General features: G+C 39.8%; 1 protein-coding gene across 2 annotated transcripts in view; it reads right to left on the bottom strand.

Moving 5' to 3' along the window:
- Positions 1–23,321, bottom strand: part of phc2b (polyhomeotic homolog 2b (Drosophila)) — a 41,099-nt gene extending 17,778 nt beyond the window's left edge. Inside the window, exons 1-7 of one of the 2 annotated variants that reach the window (XM_085407319.1) lie at positions 23,167–23,321; positions 8,432–8,786; positions 6,207–6,350; positions 5,987–6,064; positions 5,494–5,655; positions 4,051–4,173; positions 3,491–3,785 (exon numbers count right to left, since the gene is read on the bottom strand). In XM_085407319.1, coding sequence (XP_085263445.1) covers positions 3,491–3,785; positions 4,051–4,173; positions 5,494–5,655; positions 5,987–6,064; positions 6,207–6,350; positions 8,432–8,728 — 1,099 coding nt within the window. In that variant the 5' untranslated portion in view covers positions 8,729–8,786; positions 23,167–23,321. Of the gene's footprint in view, positions 1–3,490; positions 3,786–4,050; positions 4,174–5,493; positions 5,656–5,986; positions 6,065–6,206; positions 6,351–8,431; positions 8,787–13,092; positions 13,390–23,166 lie in introns of those variants that run through there. The other variant, XM_085407318.1, reaches the window with a different exon arrangement.
- Positions 23,322–23,606: the final 285 nt, after the last annotated feature.

The raw sequence follows: 23,606 nt of genomic DNA, 5'->3' as shown, positions 1-23,606 counted from the left end.
ACACAACAAAGCACTATTTTTGGTAGTGGGCCGTCGTTTTTTGGAAAATACGGCACACTTAAAATCAATCCTTTGATTTTTCTGGAAATCGACAGTGCCCCTTATAATCCTGTGAGCCTTATGTAGGAATTCTGGTTGTGTTTACTGACTTCAAAACGACTTTATGTGGTACACGGCGCTCGAAAATCTGTCAAATGTTTTAGTACGACTTTGCTAAGCTACGAACCCGCACCGCTTGATGGATTGTCGGAGCATTACGGCAATCGTAGTCAGGAGCCTCGCGGAGTGATACGTACTGCGCTTCAACATAACATTACCGTATTGTGTGTGTATAACCTCTTTTTAAGTTTTGTGTATATTATACATGGTTATGCTGAGGATGTGTCAGCCAGTTTCCACTGGAAATGCCTTTTGGTTAAACTGTCAGCAAGGAATTTGCATTTGCACTGTTACATTTTTATATAACTTTAACGCACATAAAAAAAAACTAAAAAAAAAAAAAAAACCAGCTGCTTGTTTAAGTGAAAATACATTGATTTTTTTTGCACTAATAAAGTTGTGGAGTTGTAAAGTATTTTGTCTAGTGTCAAGTATATCGTTATCACAAATTTTCAAATGTATATCGTGATAAATATTTTTGGTCATATTACCCTGCTCTACTACTTATGAATCCATTTATCAATCTGAAATTATGATGGATATTTTTCACCACTTGTTTGGCCGGGAGTGTCCTGTTTAAAACAAAAATCACTGCAAATATGCAATATTGTATGTACTGTATTCTTTTTTGAAATATAAAAAAATAATTAAAGCAAGGTTATTGATGTAATTATTCCTTTTACTTGTGCAAAAACCATAATTACCATATTACACTTCTAAACACTTCTAAAGTCTGCAAGCCTCCTGCATAAATTCACCACCCATTTTGTTAGGTGAATTTAGGCTAAACGTCTAATATCAGTCAATGTCTGTGTAGTAACTAGCAACAAAGTTAGTAACATTGCAACATTATAGGTGGTTCATTTGCCAAGTGAAACTATTAATAATTGATATCATGAATGTGGACTGTGCAAAACCACTAGCTGAGTTCATATCTAAATTTTCCTGGTGCGTAATAGCAATGAGCTACTTTTGAAATGCAACAGTTAAGTGTCATAATTTTATTAAGACTAAAATCACTAAAATTGCTGATCAATTACATAAAATGCTAAGTAGCAATTACCTCTACAATCTTTCATGAACCAAAACCATCCTCAGGGGGTGAAATTACCCACCAACAACATGGAGCAAAATCTCTGGTTTCCTGCAGCTAAAAATAATGGCTGCTCCCTTCTATTACCAATTTTACCCTCTAAAGCAAAGTGCATCTTGACCCAGCCACAGTCAAGTTGAATCCAAGCTTTTATCCTAATCCGAATCCCATCAGCCAGCCACGCTGCCTCTTCTCTTCCTGATCCACAGAGTAATAACTCCCCAGCATCTCATGTGCACACCTGTCCCTCGTGGGCTGCTGCTATGGCAACCCATGGTAATTTTTTTCCCCCCAGACAGCATGCTGCCAGATTTTCAGCTTCCATCCTCCCTTTCATTTTATGCGAATCTATTACTGAAACAAAGCAAGACACAGTTGTGCACCGACGTGCACAGATAATCCCCACCTCCCCCTCTCTTCACAAACACACAAGCCCAAGTGCGCACACACACACAGACACACACACAACACCAACCATAAATGTAAAGAGTGTTACAGCCATGCAGTCATACAGACATAAATATGGCACATGCACAGACAGACAAATTATTTCGCAAGATGTGATTTCCTATGAGGACCCTCTTTAAAATGCATCTAAAGGTTACTTATCATGCAAACAAATGGGACTTAATTTGACGTAATCAGCTTGTGCTGCTAGAACATTCACAACCATTCACACTAAAAAGGGGAGAAAAAAACATTAAAAAAAAAACAAAAAAAAAAAAAAAAACAGCTGCTGACTTTCAATTACACAATAAGTGGTTTAAAAACACTCTTGCATGGCAGTGTGCCTTTCACAGCTTCTAATTCACAAAGCAGCTAGACTGTTCCAGACACAAAACCAACACGCTGTCTCTAATAGAGCTGGTTTCACCCATTTAGTGAGTGAATGGATTTGTGAAGCAGGCCCCGACAAGTCATGGCAACAGCCAAGAAAAAGCTTTCAAACGTCCATGTGTGAAATGTCTTTTCATCTAATCTCACTATAAACACTAGAGCACAGCTCTGTATATGTATATAAGACAGCTGTCACAAAGCCAAAATCTTTCTTGAGGTTTGAAATGTACATCTGATACATAACAGAAGCATGCAGCCGCCGGCAAACAGTTTGTCAGTTTCCTTTTTCTGTCCACAAAAATGAAACTATAACTTCGCTGCAGTTTTAGAGCTTACATGCTCTGTGGACCACATGTTTTCAGAGGAAAACATTGGTGCATTCAGAACACATAGCATGAGCAGCACAAGAAGTTTTATCTAAGATGTGCTCAGAAACAGCATTTAAAATACACTAAGATTAAAGATTTTACTGGCTATAAGACAATTTGATTGAAGAAACACAGAAGAGGAAACTCAGTGGAGACACTAGGATTCATGCTCTTGTGACCACCAATTTCTGCTCTGCATAATTTCATGGCAATCCAGTCGAGCTGCTGATATAATTTAGTCAGAATCAAAGCAGTGACCTGACAAACATTGGTTTATAAGACTGCTTTTAAGTTGCTACAATACATGATTAGGGACATTAAAATGTAATCTGTTATGCTACAGTGTTGCTTGCACATGTTGGTTAGATTGTCTAGAGTGTATGGCAGTGTCACCACTGCCTTTAGAAGAGAGTTTAATGCCAGATGCCCTCCCTGACATAGCCCTCCTTCTCCTGGCCTTGAACTTCCACATGTTAAATGTGTTTTAACAACTACACTGTGGAGCCACAAGTTTTAACTTGTATTAAGTGGACCCAGACAAAACTCCACACAGTAGGGCCCTGTCAAGGTTTCAACCCAGGACACTCTTGCTGTGAGGAAATGGTGCCATCAATTGAACCACAATGCTGCCATTTAATACCAACACTCATATTCAACAAGACCTAGTAAGCACATCTTGATATCTTACACAGAGTTTATTGCTGTTTTTTAAGACTTTGTGTTGCAAACAATTTGGCAAGCGCACAAAGCATTAGGTTTTAAACACATTAAGGCTGCATGTATCAATAAATATTGGTTGAGCTGCAGACAATTTTCTTGATTAAAAAGAGTGACAGCAGTAAGTAAAACAAGAAAAGTATTACTTCCTGTACTTTTAAAGATCAAACAAAACAACCTGTTAACCAACCATTTGTTTTGGGTTTGTTATTTGCATCACTAATATCCATCATTATTATTTTTTTCTCTCACTTGTGTGAGAGACATTTCTTTAATGGATGGGATTTAATGTTGTGGATATGCAAACTTCTCTTACCTGGAGCAAGCAGAGGCTGAGCATTCACAGCGGTGACACTGCGGCTCATGTTTATAGCTCGGACTTCTGTGACTGCTGCACTGTCCCCCTTCTTCCCTCCTTCAGAGGGACTGTCTAAGGAGCTGGTCTTCCCCCCTGCTGAGGCCTGGGTACCTTGACTTGGGTTTTTGATCAGTGACGCAGGCTGGATAGGCACAGGGGCCTGCTTCAGACTGAGAGCCTGTGGCATCTGAGTCTGAGAGGAGGATGTTGTCGCCCCCTGCTGGCCACGGATGGCCAGATTCTGTACCTGATTCTTAAATACAAAAAGAGAGACAAGATTCACAAATGGCTCAAGCTGTGGATTTTTTGACTATGTTCATAAGAATTTTATTTGTAAAATGCTGGAAATTCATTTAAAGCTTGTAAGTTTAATATTTATTTTTATGGATTACTGCTTTGCTACATATGTGTAAAATGTATAAAGTTATATTTACGAGAGGGAGCTGGAAAAGATGTTAAAACGAGATAAAAGACTGCTCTTGTATTATTAGTGATAATATAGGTTCCAGCAATATTACCTGTGAGGAGGCCTGCGTAGAGCTGTCTGACTGCACAGCCGTCACAGTGGCAGCTGGGGTAAAGATGAGCTGTGGGGACAGAGGAACAGCACGACCCAGGCTCCTCGCCACCTGTACCTGGGCCTGGAAAGTATGGCACACATTAAAAAAAGGGGGAACTAACATAGGAGAAGCAAACTGTAAACTAAAATTACTCTCCTGTGTCATTACTGATCATATTCCCCCACCAACTAGTGAAACTGCAATTTTAATGATGACAAAGACTTATATCACCAAATCAGTATCTAACTACCTGTGAAAACTGGCTCAGTACCCAGGGCATGGTGTTGAATAATGGCCATAACCATTTTGACCTGATGAAAGCCAGAGGCCAAACATGCACCTATGAAATAGGTGTAGGTAAAGCTGTGCCAGAAGCATCCATTCTGCTTTAGAAAATATGACTCAGTACCTTGGACATGACACTGAATAAGGGCCACAGGCTCCCAATAAATGTTAAAACACACTATTTACAAAAGTATTTACAAAAACTTAACAAGACAGAAGATTATTTAATCATGGGGTGCTGCATGTGTATATTCAGTTAGTTTTTAACCTCGGGTGTATGATAAGACAAAACAGGAAACTAAAGAAAATATTTTGGGACACTGATACGAGTAAATGTAGCACCAGGAAACTGTACTCGAAATAAAGTCCATGACTAAACTGACATGCAGTTTGCTTCCTGCCGCAATCATCACAGACATCTGATAACGTTGTGTTTTTGCTCGTAATAAGCAGGTTGTTCTACCACCTCATTGCCAGTTTCAGTTTGCCATCAGTTGTACAATCTGGAAACTCCAACTGACAAGCACTCAAAACCAGCTATACCCAAAATAACCAATTTCTATTCCTTCAACAAGAGAAAGAGAGAACACACACACACACACACACACACACACACACACACACACACACACACACACAAACCAAAAAATGTTTTCTGAGCATTCACGTTAAAGACATCGACTTCCATGTTTGCAAAGAGCTCTCTGTAGGCAAACGCATTATCCTGACCACCTACTCTACTGCAAGATGACAACAAAACACGTCATTTACAGTGGAATTGCTTACAAACACAATATGTATTTTGTATATTTTATTTATTTATGTATGTAATGTTCTATACATGTGCAATAACGCCTTCATTTATTCTTTTTTAACTCAGCCCTGTTTTTATTGCGAGTTTCTCTCTGTGCATGCAAATTTGTTCAGTAATGCATCTGTGATGTATTGACTGCATGACAATAAAGAAATCTGAATGGCATAAACACATACACAGGGCCTCCAAAGAACAGAGTTGTGCCTATTTAAATCAAGCAATACGAGTGTGCTAGTGTTTATGCATAAAGTGGAGGATCATGTAAATGTGCCTGTGGCCATTTCTTTTCTTTGTAGTCTTACCATCTGTGCACGCAGGTACATCTGTGCTTGGGTGGGTGTAAGAGTGGGGCTCGATGGGCTGCCCAGCAGAACAGCCTGCTGGGAAATAGTGGTGGGGGTTGAGCTAATATTCTGAGCTCGGCTGATCAGCTGAGCTGCCGCTGGAGACGTGGTCAGGTTGATCTATGGGGAGAGATAATCAGGATTATTAGGTTATACGTACAAATCCTGAATAGATGTGGGGAGTTCTGAGACAAAAGCATCATATCCCCAACTATTAAATTCGACAGCATCAAATTCAATAGTTAAAATGTGTTCATTCTGCTAATATTTCTTACAGCTAAATACGTACAAAATCAAAAAGAAACTTGAATCTTTTTAAAGGTAAAACAGAAGGAGCAACCAAGCTGCTAGCATCCTGCTGCTAAAAATCAACTTGGCTCGATGATAATCCAACTGGACAAAGATAACTTAAAGAGGCTTTTAGGAAGGCAGCACTCCAAACTGCACTTACCGTAGCCTGAGTAGATCCTGTTTGCTGAGATGAAGTGCCATTTTGTGAAGAGCTTTGCCGGCCAGCCGCGATACTGGCCTATCACAAAGGTAGAGAGAGGAAGAAGGACAGGGTGAGTGATGCACAATTTCTGAAACATGTCTTGCAGCAGGTCAACAATAACTGCAATCATCATCTCTAAACTGAGAGAATGAATTATTTGTGATGCCTGCTTGCTGACCTGCTGTACAGCAGCCAGGCTGAGGCTGTGCTGCTGCTGGAGGGCTGCAGTTTGCAGCATCAGATGCTGCTGCTGAGCTGCATACATCTGCTGCAAGTACTGTGCTGCTGTGTTGGGCTGTCTATGCAATGCCTGCTGGAATACCTGCAAATAAAAACAGGTGCAAAAAAATGGCCAGTTTAAAAAAGACATTTGATTTTTACATCTGAACTAAACTTTCATAAAATCCAAAGAATCACAAATTCAGTCACCTCGAAACAACATCAATTCTTCATGATATGTCAACAAAGCAAACCAAAGCCTCTGTGCCTCTACCATGTGGGTAATCTCAGTACAAATTTTTACATGATAAATAAAAAGAAAAGAAAATGGGTTTTATAATTGTATTTCTATAGCAATGCCATGTGTTTACATTATCTAATGGCACAGCAAGTAGACAAGCCCAGATATATCTGACAGCCACAGCCATGTGTCCGCCTACAGTGATGATTTGTTAAAAGGGAGCTACTTCATCATCCTCCAACATAACAATGCTTTCCAAAATATGCAAGAAAACCGCCCCTGCTGAACATGGAAAAGGCAAACCTGTTTCACCAAAAACACACCCTAAGTATAACCATGCAGCTTCAGTTCTATTGTGTGACAATGTTGTGCAGGTTTCTGAAGAGTTACAAGGTTACTTTAGTTATTGCGCAAGTATTAAACACTTATTTTAGACTTACTTAAAATTTCCTTGGAAAACAATACCTGTGTGACTTGTTGCACCATAATGCTGCTATTGCTGGCACCACTTCATTCACAAATAAAACGCTTTCTGTATTTCCAGAAATATTGTTGCAAATTTCATTGAAATATTGTGATATAATCTGAGGTTGTATCACCCACCTCCACACTCTCCACATTCTTCTATTATACAACCGCTTAAAGCCACCAACATCACACCTATACTAAAAACAGTTCTGTTCTTTGTACAGCCTTACCTGTGGTTTTTTGAAATGATTTGCTCTTTTACAAACATACAGCGGTGCTAGAACCATGCCAAAGGCATACAAAAAAAAAAAGCAGGCAACCCAAAAACTCTGATACCAGTAACAGTTGCTAATACATCCCCATATTTAATGCAGTTTTATTTACTAGGATCTTTGCTCATGCAGATTATCTGGTGGGAAAAATGAAAAGAAAATTGTGTGATAACAGTAAACAACATCAAGAAATGTCAGTTTGATTGCATGGTTATTATGAATTTAACATTTTACAAACTTTACAAGGTTTTAGATTTATAATTATTTTATCACTTGAGCTTATAAATCTTGTCCTGATTGTATTTCAAAATGCTTTACAGACCAAACTGCTGATTTTTCTTCATTAAGCAATAGTCATTAGTATGCAATATCTTTATCGAATCCTAAATGTGGTACAATCAAAATGTGTTGAATCTGAACTGATTGCATCACTGCCTATTTAACAGACTAATCGGGAGACAGAAGTCAGGGTTTCAAAACCTCCAATTACTGCAAACACACAAACAATTCTTTTTCCCTAAATGTGGGACAGAAAGGTTTCACACTGTGCCAGACACAACTCTAAGAAAGTTAAACCCCTACTACTGGGAAACCACCTCTCCAAGTGCCCTATGCCATGTTTCCAAGGATTTTGACCTGCAGTCAACAGTGTCACAGAAGCATCCGGACCCACAACGTGTCGCTGACGGGCACAAGTAGCAAAGATGAAATACATGCATGAACTGATTTCCAGCAGTCCTTTATGCTCACAGTGCTGCTCAGTGACAATAGTGATTGCCTTGTGATTGTCAGCATGCTGAGGGGGTGAAAAGAAGGACTCAATCTAACAAAAACCCTGCTGTCAAACCATCAGCACTCAAAGTTGAGTGGACCTAATTCTGAGGGAGGCTAAGCCTGTGTAGAGGCTTACCCCGAGGGCAAGAGGTCAAAAGCACTAAAGCACAGAAAACATTCTTTCCTGTCTCCAAATTGGAGACATGCTCCAACATTACCACATATTTGAGATCCTTTACTGGGAAGACAAATTCCCTTTTTCATCAATTCCCTTTGTAAAAAACGATGCTACATCAAAAACAATTTTAGAAGCTTGTATGTCACTTTTAAACACCAACAGAGGGCAGTAGAGCAAAGAGTGTCAGGATGTTACACAGAATACCTCAACTTAAGCTCTCAGCAGATTTATTACAGAACCAAAACACTCACCTGTACTGTACGGTCAGGTATTCCACTGTAAACCGATATCTGAGGCACTGCCGGTCTTCCAGCTGTAGTACTACTGCTGGAAGTACTGCTAGTGTTAGTACTACTACTACTGCTGCTGCTACTACTATTACTAATGCTAGTGGAAGTAGTAGAACTAGTAGTAGTTGTAGTAGTATTAGAGGTACTATTACTGCTGACAGCAGTGGTGCTGGAGGAAATGGTGGTGGACGTGGTGGTGGCTGCGGTGGTCCCGGTACTGCTGGCAGTGGAAGCAGGGGCCCCTGGCTCACTCTCCATGGTGCCCTCTGCTCTTTTCACCTTTGACCCCCGGCTCTTCTGAATGGCTCTCCTGTGCCTTCAAGAAAGAAGCAAAAAACCTGATGAATGTATGGAAGCTTGTTTCTGCCACTGATACAGAAGTTGGAATTAGTAATTTTTTTAGACAACCAACTCAATAATTATTAACCCAGAGTTTTGGCTCATGGATTGCAAAAATGCTTTAGGTTTCTATGTTTACATACAACTGAATCGAGACAAAGTAGTCGAAACAAGATGCACCTGAACATGGTTGTCAATAAACCATTCAACACCAGGTAAATGTAAGACCAGTGACACATCTACCGCATCAAAGTTATACCCAAACTGTTTTAGTCTTATGTTGCACTATAAGTCAAGGGCAACAAAATTAATTTTACCACGGTTGGTCACATCCAAGGCCATATATAGTTTACGGCTTATTATGGTTACATATACCAGATATTCTTAACAACAACTTGTCCAAAGATCCCTAACTATGTCACATCATTTAGTCAAGCACAAATATCTCAAGGTAAAATAATCAATCTAAAAATTCTTAAAAGCATGAACCTGAAAACTCAGTACATGTGGGGAATTTCAAAGAAAAAAAGTCAAACTTAAAGATCTTTGAAAATTTTAAACTAAATGAACTCCACAGGGTTCTAGGATGAAAAAGGAGATTCACATGAAAACTTACAAATGACTAAGAAGTTTTTCAAAGACTAAACTGATTGGCAGGCTGGATTAAAACTTGCAAAGGACTGGATTGAACCCCTACGTCTTCAGTATGACACATGTGCCACAATCCCTTTAAAGTATGAAAAATAAGTAAGTACTAATTAGTGCATCACCCTGCCACCAAAACAAAAGGCAAATTAGACTCATAAATGATCAAAGGGCCCAAAAAAGGAACTCAAATTAAGTAAAATCTCTTCTGAATAAAAACTCTGAACTCTGGTTATGAAGATTTCACCAGGTCCAGGTTTTGTGGATTTTATATTAATGTAAAGAAAAATTATCTCAAAGTCTCAGCTTGCTCAAATTAGTACTTGACTTCAAAAAACATTTACTACATAACTATAAAATCACTGTTTTACTTATAACTTTTACAGTTGAAACTAATCTTTATCACACTTATCCATCTTCTGCTCCTGATCAGGGTCTAAACCAATACCTTTAGACCTCCCTCTCCCCTGCTACCTCCAGCTCTTGTGATACACTGAGCCATTCCCATGGCTCAAAACACCTCACCCAGGAGGAGTCCAGAAAACACACCAGTCAGATGCCTGAATCACCTTGCATGAAAGCGTAGTCGTTTTACTTCGAGCCCCTACCAAATTATTATGCTTTGAAAGAAACTCTTCTGCCATTTTGGTATCTGTGATTTTATTTTTTCAGACAAGACTCAGAGCTCATGTCCATAGGTGAGGTTAGGAATGCAGATCGACCAGTGAATTACCAGTTTCACTTTTTCCCCCCCAGCTCAGTGAGCATTTCAGTGCTCAGTTTATCCTTCGCACCCAGCTGCAAACCAGCCCAGTGTAAACTGTAGGTCACTGCAATCTTTTACTACAGCAACTACCTGAATAATCTCTCACTGCAGAAACCATGAAAGAGATCACGTCGAACTCTGCAGCCAATCATTAACTTTTTTTTTACCCCGACTTAATTTGACACCCACATCCCTGTTGCCATGACTGTCCAGCCCCCACTTTGACACACTACACAAAATATACATATATGTTCTGATACTAGGCATTCTCTCTCATACAAAACAAGACATACCATCTTTTTGGGGAGCCGCTTTCATTTTGTTGCTGCTGGGTTATGTAAGAGCCCCTATGCAATTCTCTTTATTAAGTTTCAAACAGTTTATACTCCCTTTGCTTTTACTGTTCAAAGAAGGGAGTTTTCATCTCATTGTTTACTTTGTATTTATGTATTCAATAAACTGAGCCAAGCTAAAGTTATATAAAGTCAGTACAAGTTACAAAACAAACATAAGGATATCTCTTGTCATTTTGCTTAAGTCACACCTCTGCTGTCTGTTCTCAAAGACGGATATGCTGTCCGACTGCACGAAATGAATATGCAGGATACAAACACGAGCTGGAAAATAAATGATACCTCTGTTTTCATGTAAAAATACACATAAAAATTGTATTTCAGGAATCCAGTGAACTCCACTGAATTTAGCATAAATATAAGGGGTAAGCAGACACTACAAGCCTAAATTAAGTCAACACTCAGTCCAAGAGTGTTGAGTGAATAAGATTTTAAAAAATAAAATAAAAAAATGAATCCATTCCATTCAGTCAGTCACAAGAATAAGGAGGAATGATTTAGGGTCCTTCCATAAAAGCCTTTTTAGGTTTGGTCCCTTGGTGCTTTGCTATCCATTAGCGCAGAACGAAAAAGGTTCAGAGCTCTCCGGGTAGACAAGGTGGAGAAGATTTCAGCATGGCAGCTGATAAAAAGTGAAGATGATGGAAGGAGATCAAGCATCCTTCCTTGGTGGAAAATAAGCAATCTTTGGAAAAAGTCAAAGATTCTTTTGTTTAAACAAAGTCCAGCAGTTAATTTTAAAAAAAAGAAAAGAAAAAGAAGTTAAAAAAAAAAAAAAAAGCTCTCAGAGCAAGAAAAGAATCTGAACTCATTAAGATTCTGACTAGTGTCAAGAATGGGATTAATGAGCATGTTTGATGGGGGGATCAGAAAGAATAACAATCACTGTATGAGTTAGAAAAGGGGGGAAAAGGGAGGAATTTATAGCCTTCAGGTTATACAGGTTCACATTAAGTCACCGCAGCTACAAGGAAAAAGGAGCAAGTGAGAGGTGAAGGTTGAGTGAACAGGTTCAGGATTTTAAATGGGCAGGAGTGGGACGAGTGTGTAATGGAAGTAATTAAATAAGGAGCAATGCTGCTGCCATGCTGCAATTCTTAAGCCATTTCCTCCACATACTCATTCTTTTGAGCAGATTAGGAGCCAAAGCAAAGCTCTACAGCCCATTTAGGCTACAAAGGAGACTTGGAAACAATCTGCCATCTCACTAAACCACATGCTATTCCTTAAAATGGCAAACGCAGAACAGCTCACAAAAGGTTACAAAATATTTGAGCAAACCAGTGAGTGAGTTAAAAGACATTTTTTTAACATCTGTTTAAACAGCTTAAATGCTTTAATTGAAACCTTAGGTTGCATAACAAGAAAGGCAGCAACCAGTCAAATTAGGGCAGTACAAGCATCAATTAAAAATGCTTTTACATATTAACCTGATATATCTAACACCATTAAAGCAAAGAACTAGACCCTAATTTAAACTGGATGAAAAATGGAAAAATGTAAAAAACATATTCCAAGACCTTCTAAATTAAAAAGACCCTTATTTTCCATTCAGCGGTGCCAGTCACTGATTGAAAACTTGATGTTTTCATATTTGTGGCTGAAAAACTGAAATGCAGTCAGGCAGTGCTGGGTCCAGGTTGTAAACAAAGCACCACTGCTGCCAAAGCCTGCTTGTCTGTATGCCATCATTAGCCTACATCCCACAGTGTGCTTCATATTGCCTCCCCATGTGGGGAGAGGGGAGGGAATCCCCTCTGGTAATGATCCCTGCAACCCATGTCCCTCTGAGAGGAGTCACCCATCAATCAGTAAACAGTGCCATGTAGATCACCCCTTGCTCAGCCCCATCCAAGTACCACTTTTACATTGTTACATCCACAAATCTGGCTTTGAATTGGGTTTCATGGAGGACGACCCCTTGCACCCATGAAAAGTGCTATTCAGCTTTTTTAAGACAACATCAAAGCAGCACCAGCAGCATGAAACACAGTGCAAAGAGCCAGTCAATGCCATAACAATGTAATTTAAGTGCTGTTGGAGCATATTGATCCCCTCATGCTAGCATTACAAGACCACAAGAACTGACAGTCAGCTTTGCGTGTGATCCATTTCGCATATCCAGCAGGACGATGAGAGCTGTTAAGAGACTGTCAGACAGACTGGCTGTCTCTACAGAGCTTACATCACAGTAAGGAAGTGCAGAAACCTCCATCAGTGCCCATACAACTCTGATGACCCACATTAAAAATACTATGAGAATGCATTTGTCAGCTCCACTAATCGATTGATGTGTGATAATAGCTTTAATAGCTAAAAGATCCACAGAGAAATGTGTGCCTGTGTGTATTTTTATATATAAATTTCTGTGTGTGTGTGTGTGTGTGTGTGTGTGTGTGTGTGTGTGTGTGTGTGTGTGTGTGTGTGTGTGTGTGTGTGCGTGTGTGTGTGCGTGTATCTGTGTGTGAAGAGGGGTACTCTGCTTCTGAGACAAAGCCCCCTAACTCTGGTGTTCCTACCTCCTCCGACACCCCCAACGCGATGCAGGGGTATGATGCCCCATCCCCCGGGGAGTGTGCTGTCCTCCTGCAGGATGTTGCTCCTCTTTCCTCTTTGTCTGCCTAAGTGAGTGGCTGGCTGCCTGGCTGACTGAGTGAATAAATGAGCGCGTGCAAGGGTGTTTCTGTGCAGCCTCCAAACCCCCTGCCCCTCTTGTCTACCCCCAACACACAGCAAGCTCGTCGTCCCAGCATCAACACCCAAGTCCACCAACCAGGCCACAGCCTGCCTACTAATTATGTGGTATCCTAGCGACAGCCAACGGGCGCTTATGGAATCCCCATGCAGAGCCGCATCCTGATTGGACAACAGGATCCTCTTTAATGAAGATGATGGTAATGATTTTACTCTCCCCTCCCCCTCTGATGCTTCCTGAATACTGAATTTTTTTTTTTAGGATGCTTAGACCCTAACCCCCCCATATCACCCAAATTATTTCCAAATAGCTGAAAATCCAAGATAATGAGGCATTTCATAAAAATAACCCTGAAATGCTTTTTCTTCTCTTTTGCTTAGTCTAGACCCGAACAGTGGAAAACCGAAGGCTTCATTCCTTTTTCAGTATTTCAGTTTTCACTTCAAGTCTGCAGCACAATTTCCACAAATAACCTGCAGTTGTAATAGGCCCATTTTCCTTAGCATTCAGCTAAGGACAGGAACAGTGAGTCACAGGCTGAACAACGAAGGGGTTACATGAATAGGATGAGGGACCTATGGAATCTTCGATACCCAACATCCACACTGATGGCGAAACTAGCAGCTCAGTGTTCAAACATTGTGAATAAGGACTGCTCTCATGTCTAGAGATTGACGAGGAACAACACACATGCTACGAAGGGGGAACCAGGACGACAGTCGGGGGGAGATATCATCACCAACACTGGATATCATCACAGTCCAGGATGAGACAACAAACATCCGCGAATGAAGATGGCCCCAACCGACCACGTGCTCAGTGAATACCTCAGGCAGCAGAAACCTGAGAAAGAGGAGGAATAATCATGGAAGGATAGACCCCTGCACGGTATGTACCACCGGCAGATAGAGGAAGTGGCTGACATCCAGACGTCCTACCAGTGGCTGGACAAAGTTGTACTGAAAGACAACACAGAGGCACTAATCATGGCAGCACAGGAACAAGCAGGAACAAGGTTGGGAGACGCCACAAAGGGTGATGGAGAATGGCCGAGCTAAGATCCTGTGTGGCTTCCAAATACAGACGGACAAAATGGTGGTGGCTAACCAATCGTACATAGTGGTGGTAGAGAAGCAGAAGAAGACAGCCGTAGTGATATATGTAGCAATACTAAATGACAGCAACATCAGGAAGAAGAAACACAAGAAGCTAGAATTAGTACCAAGGGCTCAGAGAAGAACTTGAGAAGATGTGGAGGGTGAAGGAAACAGTGGTCCCAGTGGTAATTAGAGCACTAAGTGCAGTGACTCCCAAGCTAGGCGAGTGGCTCCAGCAGATCCCAGACACAACATCTGAGATCTCTGTCCAGGAGAGTGCAGTCCTAAGAACAGCTAAGGCCATGTCCAGACTAACACGTTTTTGTTTGAAAACGCATCTTTTTCTCTCCGTTTTGGCCCTCCATCCACACTGAGACGGCATTTTCGATCAAGAACAACGCGTTTTGAATACGCTCTCCAAAGCGGATACATTTGAAAACACTGTTTTTGCGTTGCAGTGTGGACAGCAAACCTGGAGCCTTTTCGAAAACGTTGACACATTTTAGTCATGTGTTGCAGTCATGTGACCAATTAAACTAAGATAGCGGAGGGCATTATACAGCAGTTGTTTTGCTTGCGCTCAATTTTGACAACCCTATTAAAGATTAATATCAAATGTACATGCTCCAGATAGCTTTTCTTCAAATTCTTTAATTCTCACTTGCTTTTGGACGTAGCCTAAGACACTGCGCTCAAGCTCCCAGATCCCACAGGGACGAGAGGTTGTTTTTTTTTTAAGAAAACAAAACAGATTTTTGATCCACAAAATTGTTTCATTATTAGTTGTGAAACTGAGACTAGCATCATCTTAAGTCATGACATGGTATTGCTTTATCTCTGCTGACATGAGCTCTCAAACTATTCAACTGTTATTCTCAACCTTTGCAACTTTTTTGTGACACTATTCATCTGCAGCATGTCTTGACAGTTTTTAAAAAAAATAACAGTGTACACACTAGACTAGAGTGATTTATTACTGAAGGCTTTGAATAATTGGTGCCAAAGATTTCTGTATGGACATCAAGCTTAGAAACAAAATAACAAAAGAGGAAAACCAGCAAAACCCCTCATAAAAATGAAATGAGATAGCTTTAGAGTTGAATTTAAACTCCTCTTTAATGACAACAGAATTCGTTTACATGGAATTGGGAAGATAAAAACCAAAGGATAATGGCATACTTATGCTCTACCCCACAACATTAACACGCCACCCAACTGTCTGGCGGCATGAAATGTGGCTATTTGAGTCGTTTGCTGGTGCAACATAGTATTGATTGGGGCCAACCATGCGTGAACCTCATTGATTATCATCTTCTCATTAGCATATAGATTAGCTGGCAGTGCATCCAGAAGTGCAAGCCTGAAATCTCACACTTGGCTAACAGAGCTGTGGCAGGGGGGTTGGGGGGTTAAAAACAGGAAGGAAAGACCAATAGTGTGGCTCAGTGAGATATCAGCTCTTTGATGATAAAACTCAACATCCTAAAGCTCAGTCTCCAAAACTGCTATCAAAAACAAAGTGATTACGATGCAAGGTGGTGTTCAGCCAGGGGCCTAATAGACCCTAACAAGAGCTATGATGGTAAAAGTCTAGGTTAAAGTTAAGTTGGCAAACTAAATTATTTGAGGATGAGGATAATGAAGATATTTAAAGATGCCAGATGGCAAAAAAGGCAAGATATTATTAAATTAAATTGGTATGAGTCAGACTGACAAAATGAACATGAGTTTGCCGGGGCTATTTTGTTGACATCTATCTCACAAACATTTAATGAACCATTTGAAGTAGGGCATTGCATTTTGTTCTAAGGAACTTTTATGCAAAATTTCAAATGTGGCAAAAAATTTAAGGCACTCAAAATTTATTATGGTAATGAAAAGAAATAAAGACAGACAAACCTAAAACATAGGAATAAATTCAATATAATGATAAACTGATAACTGGTGTTAGTTTAACTATTCAAAAGGTATTGATAGGATTTTACCAGTTCATTTTTATCAATGATAATTTTTGCTTGTAAAAAGATAAACAGAGCTACCTTTGACACACTGGTTAGGTCTCAAAAGCTTTTCTTTAGACTTCATAAATTGACAAAACTAATTCTCTCTAGTTAGCCGAACAGCTCTGACTAAAGTCAAAGTAACTAACGAAGTTCAAAAAGACCAACTTAGGATGGGGACCCACTGTCTTTATTACTCACACCTAATGGCTTCATTTGTTAAGTACAAGATTGCCTCTTACAATAGAACCTCTGCACAAAGACCTTACCTCTAAGTAGGGCTGGGCCATATCATACCTTTCATAGTAATACCGGTATAATGTTGGGCAACGATAAGAAAATGAAATATCGTGATAGAATATGTGTAAAACTCACATGCGCAGTGCCTTTGTTTACATCAGTGGTTCTTAACCTGGGTTCGATCGAACCCTAGGGGTTCAGTGACTCAGTCTCAGGGGTTCGGCAGAGCCTCCGCCATGACATGCATGGCTCATTTTGTGCACCAGTAAAAAAAAAATCACATTTTATTTTTCACTAAAGAGGGGTTCAGTGAATGCGCATATGAAGCTGGTGGGGTTTGGTACCTCCAACAAGGTTAAGAACCACTGGTTTACATACACACATGGCGGCGACGCAGAATGAGAAGGGTGAAAGCGGATCGTTAAATGAAACAGATGAACCAGAATTGGTTTGTAAAAATGCTGCAACTTCAGTGGTGTGGAACTGGTTTAGCTTTCGTCCGTCAGATACACAACAAAGCACTATTTTTGGTAGAGCATGCTAGCGGGCCGTCGTTATTACAGTCTTTTTTGGAAAATACGGCACACTTAAAATCAATCCTTTGATTTTTCTGAAAATCGACAGTGCAGCTTATAATCCTGTGAGCCTTATGTATGAATTCTGGTTGTGTTTACTGACTTCGAAACGATTTTATGTGGTACACGGCGCTCGAAAACCAGTCGAATGATTTAGTACGACTTTGCTAAGCTACGAACCCGCACCGCTTGATGGATTGTCGGAGCAGGAAATGTCTTTTGGTTAAACTGTCAGCAAGGAATTTGCATTTGCACTGTTAAATTTTTATATCACTTTAATGCACATAAAAACAGCTGCTTGTTTGAGTGAAAATACATTGATGGGGTTTTCTTTGCACTAATAACGTTGTGGAGTTGTAAAGTATTTTGGCTAGTGTCAATTATATCGTTAGTTATATCGTTATCGCAAATTTTCAAATGTATATCGTGATAAATATTTTTGGTCATATCGCCCTGCTCTACCTCTAAGAAACTAAAATATCATTTTAGAGGGTTGGGCCTATTTATTTAAACTTTTAATGGGTCATTCCCTTCCAATCAGTACCTCCCACCCAATTTTAGTGTATTAATTAAGCAAAGCCAAACTTTGACAGTCAGTAATTGCAAAAAAAAAAAAAAAAAAAAAAGCTCAACATAAATGGAGTGAGTTGGTATTTCCCCAGTATTTAAGCAATCAGAATTACGGATTTTAAAAAAAAAAAAAAAAAAAAAAAAAATTACGTCACAGTCTAAAGCCCAAATCTAATTAAATTTTTGTTCAGAATTAGAGCTCTTTGTAGAAAAAATAAAGTTTAATATCATATGATATACCATAGTATCAATATCATAGTAGAACTGCACCCATTTAATGTCTACAATGCAGTGTAACAGATAAAAATAGTGATTACTTGTATCTCGTATTTGTTTTCTTATGATCAATTGGAGAAGATTTCAAAGAGTGCATTGTGGGTAAACCTTTGAGGGTCATATCACCGTATGTGGGAGGTCCTCAACATTAGGTCCTGAAGAACTTTCTCTTCAATGCTATTTGACCACGCAGGACCTCAATTATAGAGGGTCTCAGATTTCATTGTTCTTTCAGTGGAATGAACCTCAAGTCAGAGTCAAGATCATTTGTTCTGAAAAAGCATTTCCTTGGAGAACTCTGGTGATGCTGGGAGAATCCCCTGAGCCTGATGATAGCTGATGGGCTTGTCCAAACACAGCAAGCAGGCCACTGCCCTCGCTAAAGTGTGTAAGATAGCGATACCCTCTGATCCCAAGGAAAGGCCTACCATGGAAGCGTAATTGAGCCATCTGATTCCGATTCAGCTGTGGAACTTGCCTTCCACAGCTGAGTAGACCAGCACAAAGAGACTCTGGCTGCTTTCCAGGTTAAGTGTGCTGAGAGTGTGTGCAGTTCCAGCATATGTAGGCTCATGCTGCGAAGATACAAAACACTTTGACTTTACTCTCCAGAGAGGACCCTGGCTCATTTAGTAAGGGCTAAGACTGTAAGGTGAAAAATGCTCCAGTAGATGCTAAAAATGTCTCAGACTATTAATGCCTCTCCAAATAAACACAGAAAAAGCAGGCAGAAAAGCACACATAGACTGAGAGGCTGAAGTGGTGCCGACAGAGAAATGAAAGATTCTTTGTCTGATCTATAAATATCACCATTAAATAGTTCTGGTGAAGCTTGGAGATTATCAACGCTTTTCAATCCCAACTATTCTATCAAAGCAGTCTCTCGGGCATCACTCTCAGGAGTCTTTCATGCCAGCAGAAAAAAAAAGAAAGCGAAAACTGGGTCAGGTATAAGGCAGAGGCAAATAGAAATGTAGTGCTTCCTTTAAAGTCCTTTAAATATATATCAATGCCAACAGGGAACCAGAGAGACAACAAAAATTAGAGCTTATCCAAAGGATAACAGAGAAGCCACTTTGTCATTTTGAAGTAGCCGAGAGAGCTTAACTGTGTTAATTTACTACCTTTCAGAAGCAAAATCTTGTGCCCAAAATAACAGATGTGTTACTCAACAGGTTTAAAATTATGAAAAACATAACACATGTTGACATTCTGACAGAAAGCTTTAGTCAATGTTTATAATGTTAAAAGACACTGAAGTAGACACACAGGCCATGTCCAGACTAATACATGTTCGTTTGAAAACGCATCTTTTTCTCTTCGTTTTGGCCTTCCATCCACACTGAGACGGCATTTTCGGTCAAGGAAAACGCAGCGTTTTGAAAACGCTCTCCAAAGCGGATACATTTGAAAACGCCGTTTTCGCATCGCAGTGTGGACAGCGAACCTGGAGCCTTTTCGAAAACAATGACACATTTTAGTGATGTGGTGCAGTCATGTGACCAATTAAACTAAGATAGCGGAAGGCATTATACAGCAGTTGTTTTGTTTGCGCTCAATTTTGACAGCCCTATTAACCCTTTAAAGCCGGTCAGAGCGGGCACGCTCTGTTTTGCGTAACTATTTTTAAATCCCGTTAGCTCTCAAACCACGTAAGCTAGCGCAATAATTTTTTTTGCATATGAAACCGGAGGAGTTGTACTTACATCTTATGCCATCAGCTTGTCCTAGGTCACAGTTTCCTTCCACATATAGCTTTGCAAAAACTGCATAAAAAGCGCTTGGAGCAACAAAAACATAATATTCCAGAAACACGCTTTGCCGATCCGATCAGCTGTTCATAACACTTCCTACGTTGGAATAGACGTCAGCGCGAATTTTCGCATGTCCACCATTACATGCCCGAAACCGGAAGTGACGTCGTTTTTGCGGAAATGTAGTTTTTTTTACCATCAGGACCTCATGAGCCTATACTGGTGTTTTTAAAAGTTATCTTTGACTTTATGACTTTCTGTGTCATTTCTGGGATGCTTAGAAGTCATATTGCACTGCTGGAAATAGTTTATTTTGATGCATATGCTGCTTTTTTGCAAATTTGCACTATAATATTTATTTTCGTTTTTCCTGCAGTATATAAAAATTGGTGTATTTCAAAAATAAAACTATGAAGACACTCAAAATAAATTTCCTGTGGTAGGAAACTATTTTGTGCAACTTTTTTGTATTTACAGTTTTGAGGGATAAGCCTCTTAAATTTCTCTAACTAGAAATATATGTTAAAAAAGCAAAAACGATTTTCAATTTTTTTTTGTAGTTTATTGCACTTTTTGCAATTTATGTAATTACTATGCACTTAATGCAGACATATTATTAAAATCTGGGCTATAATGGTTGTATTGATGTATAGCAACTTGAAATGCTCCCAAAAATGGCGCCACACCATGTAAAAATATAATATAAGCTCTGGCGTACTTGGTTCTATGGTAGGTCTTAAAGGGTTAAAGATTAATATCAAATGTACATGCTCCAGAGAGCTTTTCTTCAAATTCTTTAATTCTCACTTGCTTTTGCAACTTTGTAGTTTAATGTTACTTGCAGCAACAACTCCACCTCATTGTTAGTCCATTTAAAAAACTCGGTGCTTTTCCTCGACGTTTTGCTGCAACTTTTCAAAGAGCCAGAAAGTAAATAAACAGAAGACAGAAATGAAGCAAGACAAATCGTCTTGCTTTTCACGCAGTACTGAAACGTAAGCATTTTCGGCCGTTAAAATGTGGATGAACAACAATGTGAAAACGACTGAAAACGATAGTGTGGACGCACAGCGTTTTCAGACGAAAACGCAGTTTTCAAATTTATCTGGACTAATGTGGATGTAGCCAAAGGCCAACCTAATAATTTACACCTATGTATGGGCCTTGGGATGCAGTTTAAGGTCATCAGTGTGTCATAGCATTATTTCACCTGAATTGTCATCTACTTTAATGAAGAAGTCCATTTTCATACGGTGTCAGCTATAGCCACTATGTGACCCTGAAATAAATAAGCAGTTTAAAAATAATAATAATAAAAATGAACAAACTGTGTACTGAAGGGTAGAGGCAGTTGCAAGTCACAAGTAAATGTAAAGCAGTATGCATATGTAAATGAGCTCATCTCTAAACAAAACATAGGAACAAAGTGTGGCTTCTCTCTCTCTCTTGTGAAATAAACAAATAAACCTTTTCATAAATACCTGATAAAAGCCCATAATTAATTTGAATAACAGCATCAGATCAGGTGCTGTCTATAGGAATTGAAGGGTAACTAATTATCTCTGCTTGATTTTTCACAGCTGGCTAACTATTCTCAGGTTTTTAAAGGAGCCTCTACTACAATAGCTTGACATGCTTTTAAGTGGATAATGCATAATTCTTCTTCAGTTAACCCCAGTGTCACTGTAGAAAATCTACAAGTTTCTTCCCTAAGCCTGCTGTGTTATTTTTCTGCTGCAGACAACTAGTCAGTTGTTTGTATGAGCTGAAGTGATGTAAATGCTTGCCCCCCCCAGCTACAAATCAGTAAACATCCCTAATCTAAAAAAGATTCACTGCAAGTTAAATATAGGCATGGATATAGGTTTAACAGTTTAGTATTATTCTCATCATAATTATATACCGCTTATAGATTTTGACGCCTCACAGTTTTTTTACAGTGATATTCGGCACCATCTTGCAGCACCTTTTGAAGTGGCCGTCTCAACTCACTGGCTCCAGGAAACGGATGCAAATCAGGTACAAAATAACCTTCAAACCAAGGCCATAACAAGGCAAGTAAAGCACAACACCCTCTGTAAATTAATAAGCTGAACTTTGAAAATTAATAAGATTTTAATAAAACATAGAAACCAAACCAAGCCTGGACCTGTAGTTGTTCTGCTTAATCTGATTTTAATTTAAATTATAACTGTGGCTTTAAAAGAAATCCAACATTTGTTCAAGAGCTATCTGGAAGAAACTGTAAAGGTAATCTAGGTAACTCCGTGAAAAAACCATTAATGGCTGCAGCTGGTGTCCAGATGATGATGGAGAGGGTCTTTGAGCCACAATAGTGACAGGCTCTCCATCACTTCGTGTGACTACCGTCAAGGCGAAAAATGAAGCCAACAAGAAAAAGGAAAAAACAAAACTCTAGTTCCTCTAGATGCCACTTGAGGCTGGCTCCAAAATTCCCAGAAACTTCCATGTTAAAATGGCCAAATTTATAGCACTAAAACCACATTCATAGCGTGGATGGTTTTAGCCTCAGTTTAACTTTAAACTGAGGCTTACAACTCAGGAGGAAGGCCAAAATAACCGACAGGTGTTCAAACACACACATCTGGAGCCCATGAAAGTCAAAGACCAAGCTCCACTACTTTAGAGTCCTTAAAGTGGACCTCATTATCATGGCTTGTAGTGTAGTAGAGACCATCCAAGAGGTTGTGCTTTAGTTTGGGTGAGTTTTTCTGCCTCACAGATTTCTGCTCCTAAAAGCACTGCTAATTTTCCTTAAATGGACAGACTGTTCCATGCAGCTTTTTAAAGGGCCCGGGCCATCGGCTGTGTTGACCTTCACTTGTCAACATAACTACCTCCTTTATGCCAAATGTCATGACCTTAGGGGCCACAGCTCCTTGTTGGTATCCACTTGGCCAACTTTGCCTAGCATTTCAAAATTAGCAAAGCTACACCCTACAGACACTGTTGTCAATTAAAAACAAAAAGGGAGGCTTATTATTGGCCAAAACATTGCATTTAAACGTTTCGCTCATGCGCTGTCTCATTCATAAGCATTTTTACTCCTTTCCTGCTGGCAATGAATTCCATTACAAAACTAGCTAACGTTAGCTACATCTGAATTGTTGTTATTCATAATAATAACACAATTTTGTTCCTATATGAGGATTTGAACAGTAAACTTAGCACTTAAACTAACGTCGACGTTAGCAAGTCAGCTAGAAAAACGCTTGCTGCTGTTCTGGGGCCCGTGTAGACGTCTGCTTGTGCTATCGACTAACCTCACGCGTTCCGAAGCACATATAAACACATACAAACAGGTATGTGACCCTTGTACGAACCGTGACATCCTGCGCCAAGAAGCCAAATATACGTGACCTTACCGTTGCCGAAAACCTTGTTTCGTCGCTTCTCCTTCTGACTGCTCTCGCTCAGTGTTTCTCCTGATATTCTACGCTGGACGGTGGCTCGCTGCGCCCAACAGACTCGGAGCACTCCAGCAACGGCAGAAGAAACAGCGGCAAAGGAGACCTGGCCTAGGGAGGGTAGACCGAAGCGACTCTTTCGTTTGCATTCCATACAGGCAACGTGATGCAAAGCGGACCAATGAGCGTAAAGGGTGAGATTTGAACCCACCCCCTATTGTCAATTAACCCCTCCTCTCCTCTCTTTCCATTCACCTGTCAAGTGTCGGCCTCAGTCCTGATCTCCATGGTAACAAAGAGCTTTAATCTTTGCACTGTGCTCTGTTTGCAGTGCAGCTACGGGGCCACAGAGAAGCTTTAAAGATATGTCACACTTTGTTTGGCCCTCTTCAAAACGG

This window comes from Rhamphochromis longiceps, linkage group LG5 (genome assembly GCF_057381845.1).
Source record: "Rhamphochromis longiceps isolate RC_006_pf linkage group LG5, R_longiceps_female_GT1.1, whole genome shotgun sequence".
Taxonomy (NCBI): Eukaryota; Metazoa; Chordata; class Actinopteri; order Cichliformes; family Cichlidae; genus Rhamphochromis; species Rhamphochromis longiceps.
Note: the sequence above shows the minus strand (reverse complement) of the source record. Positions and strands in the feature narration are given on the sequence as shown.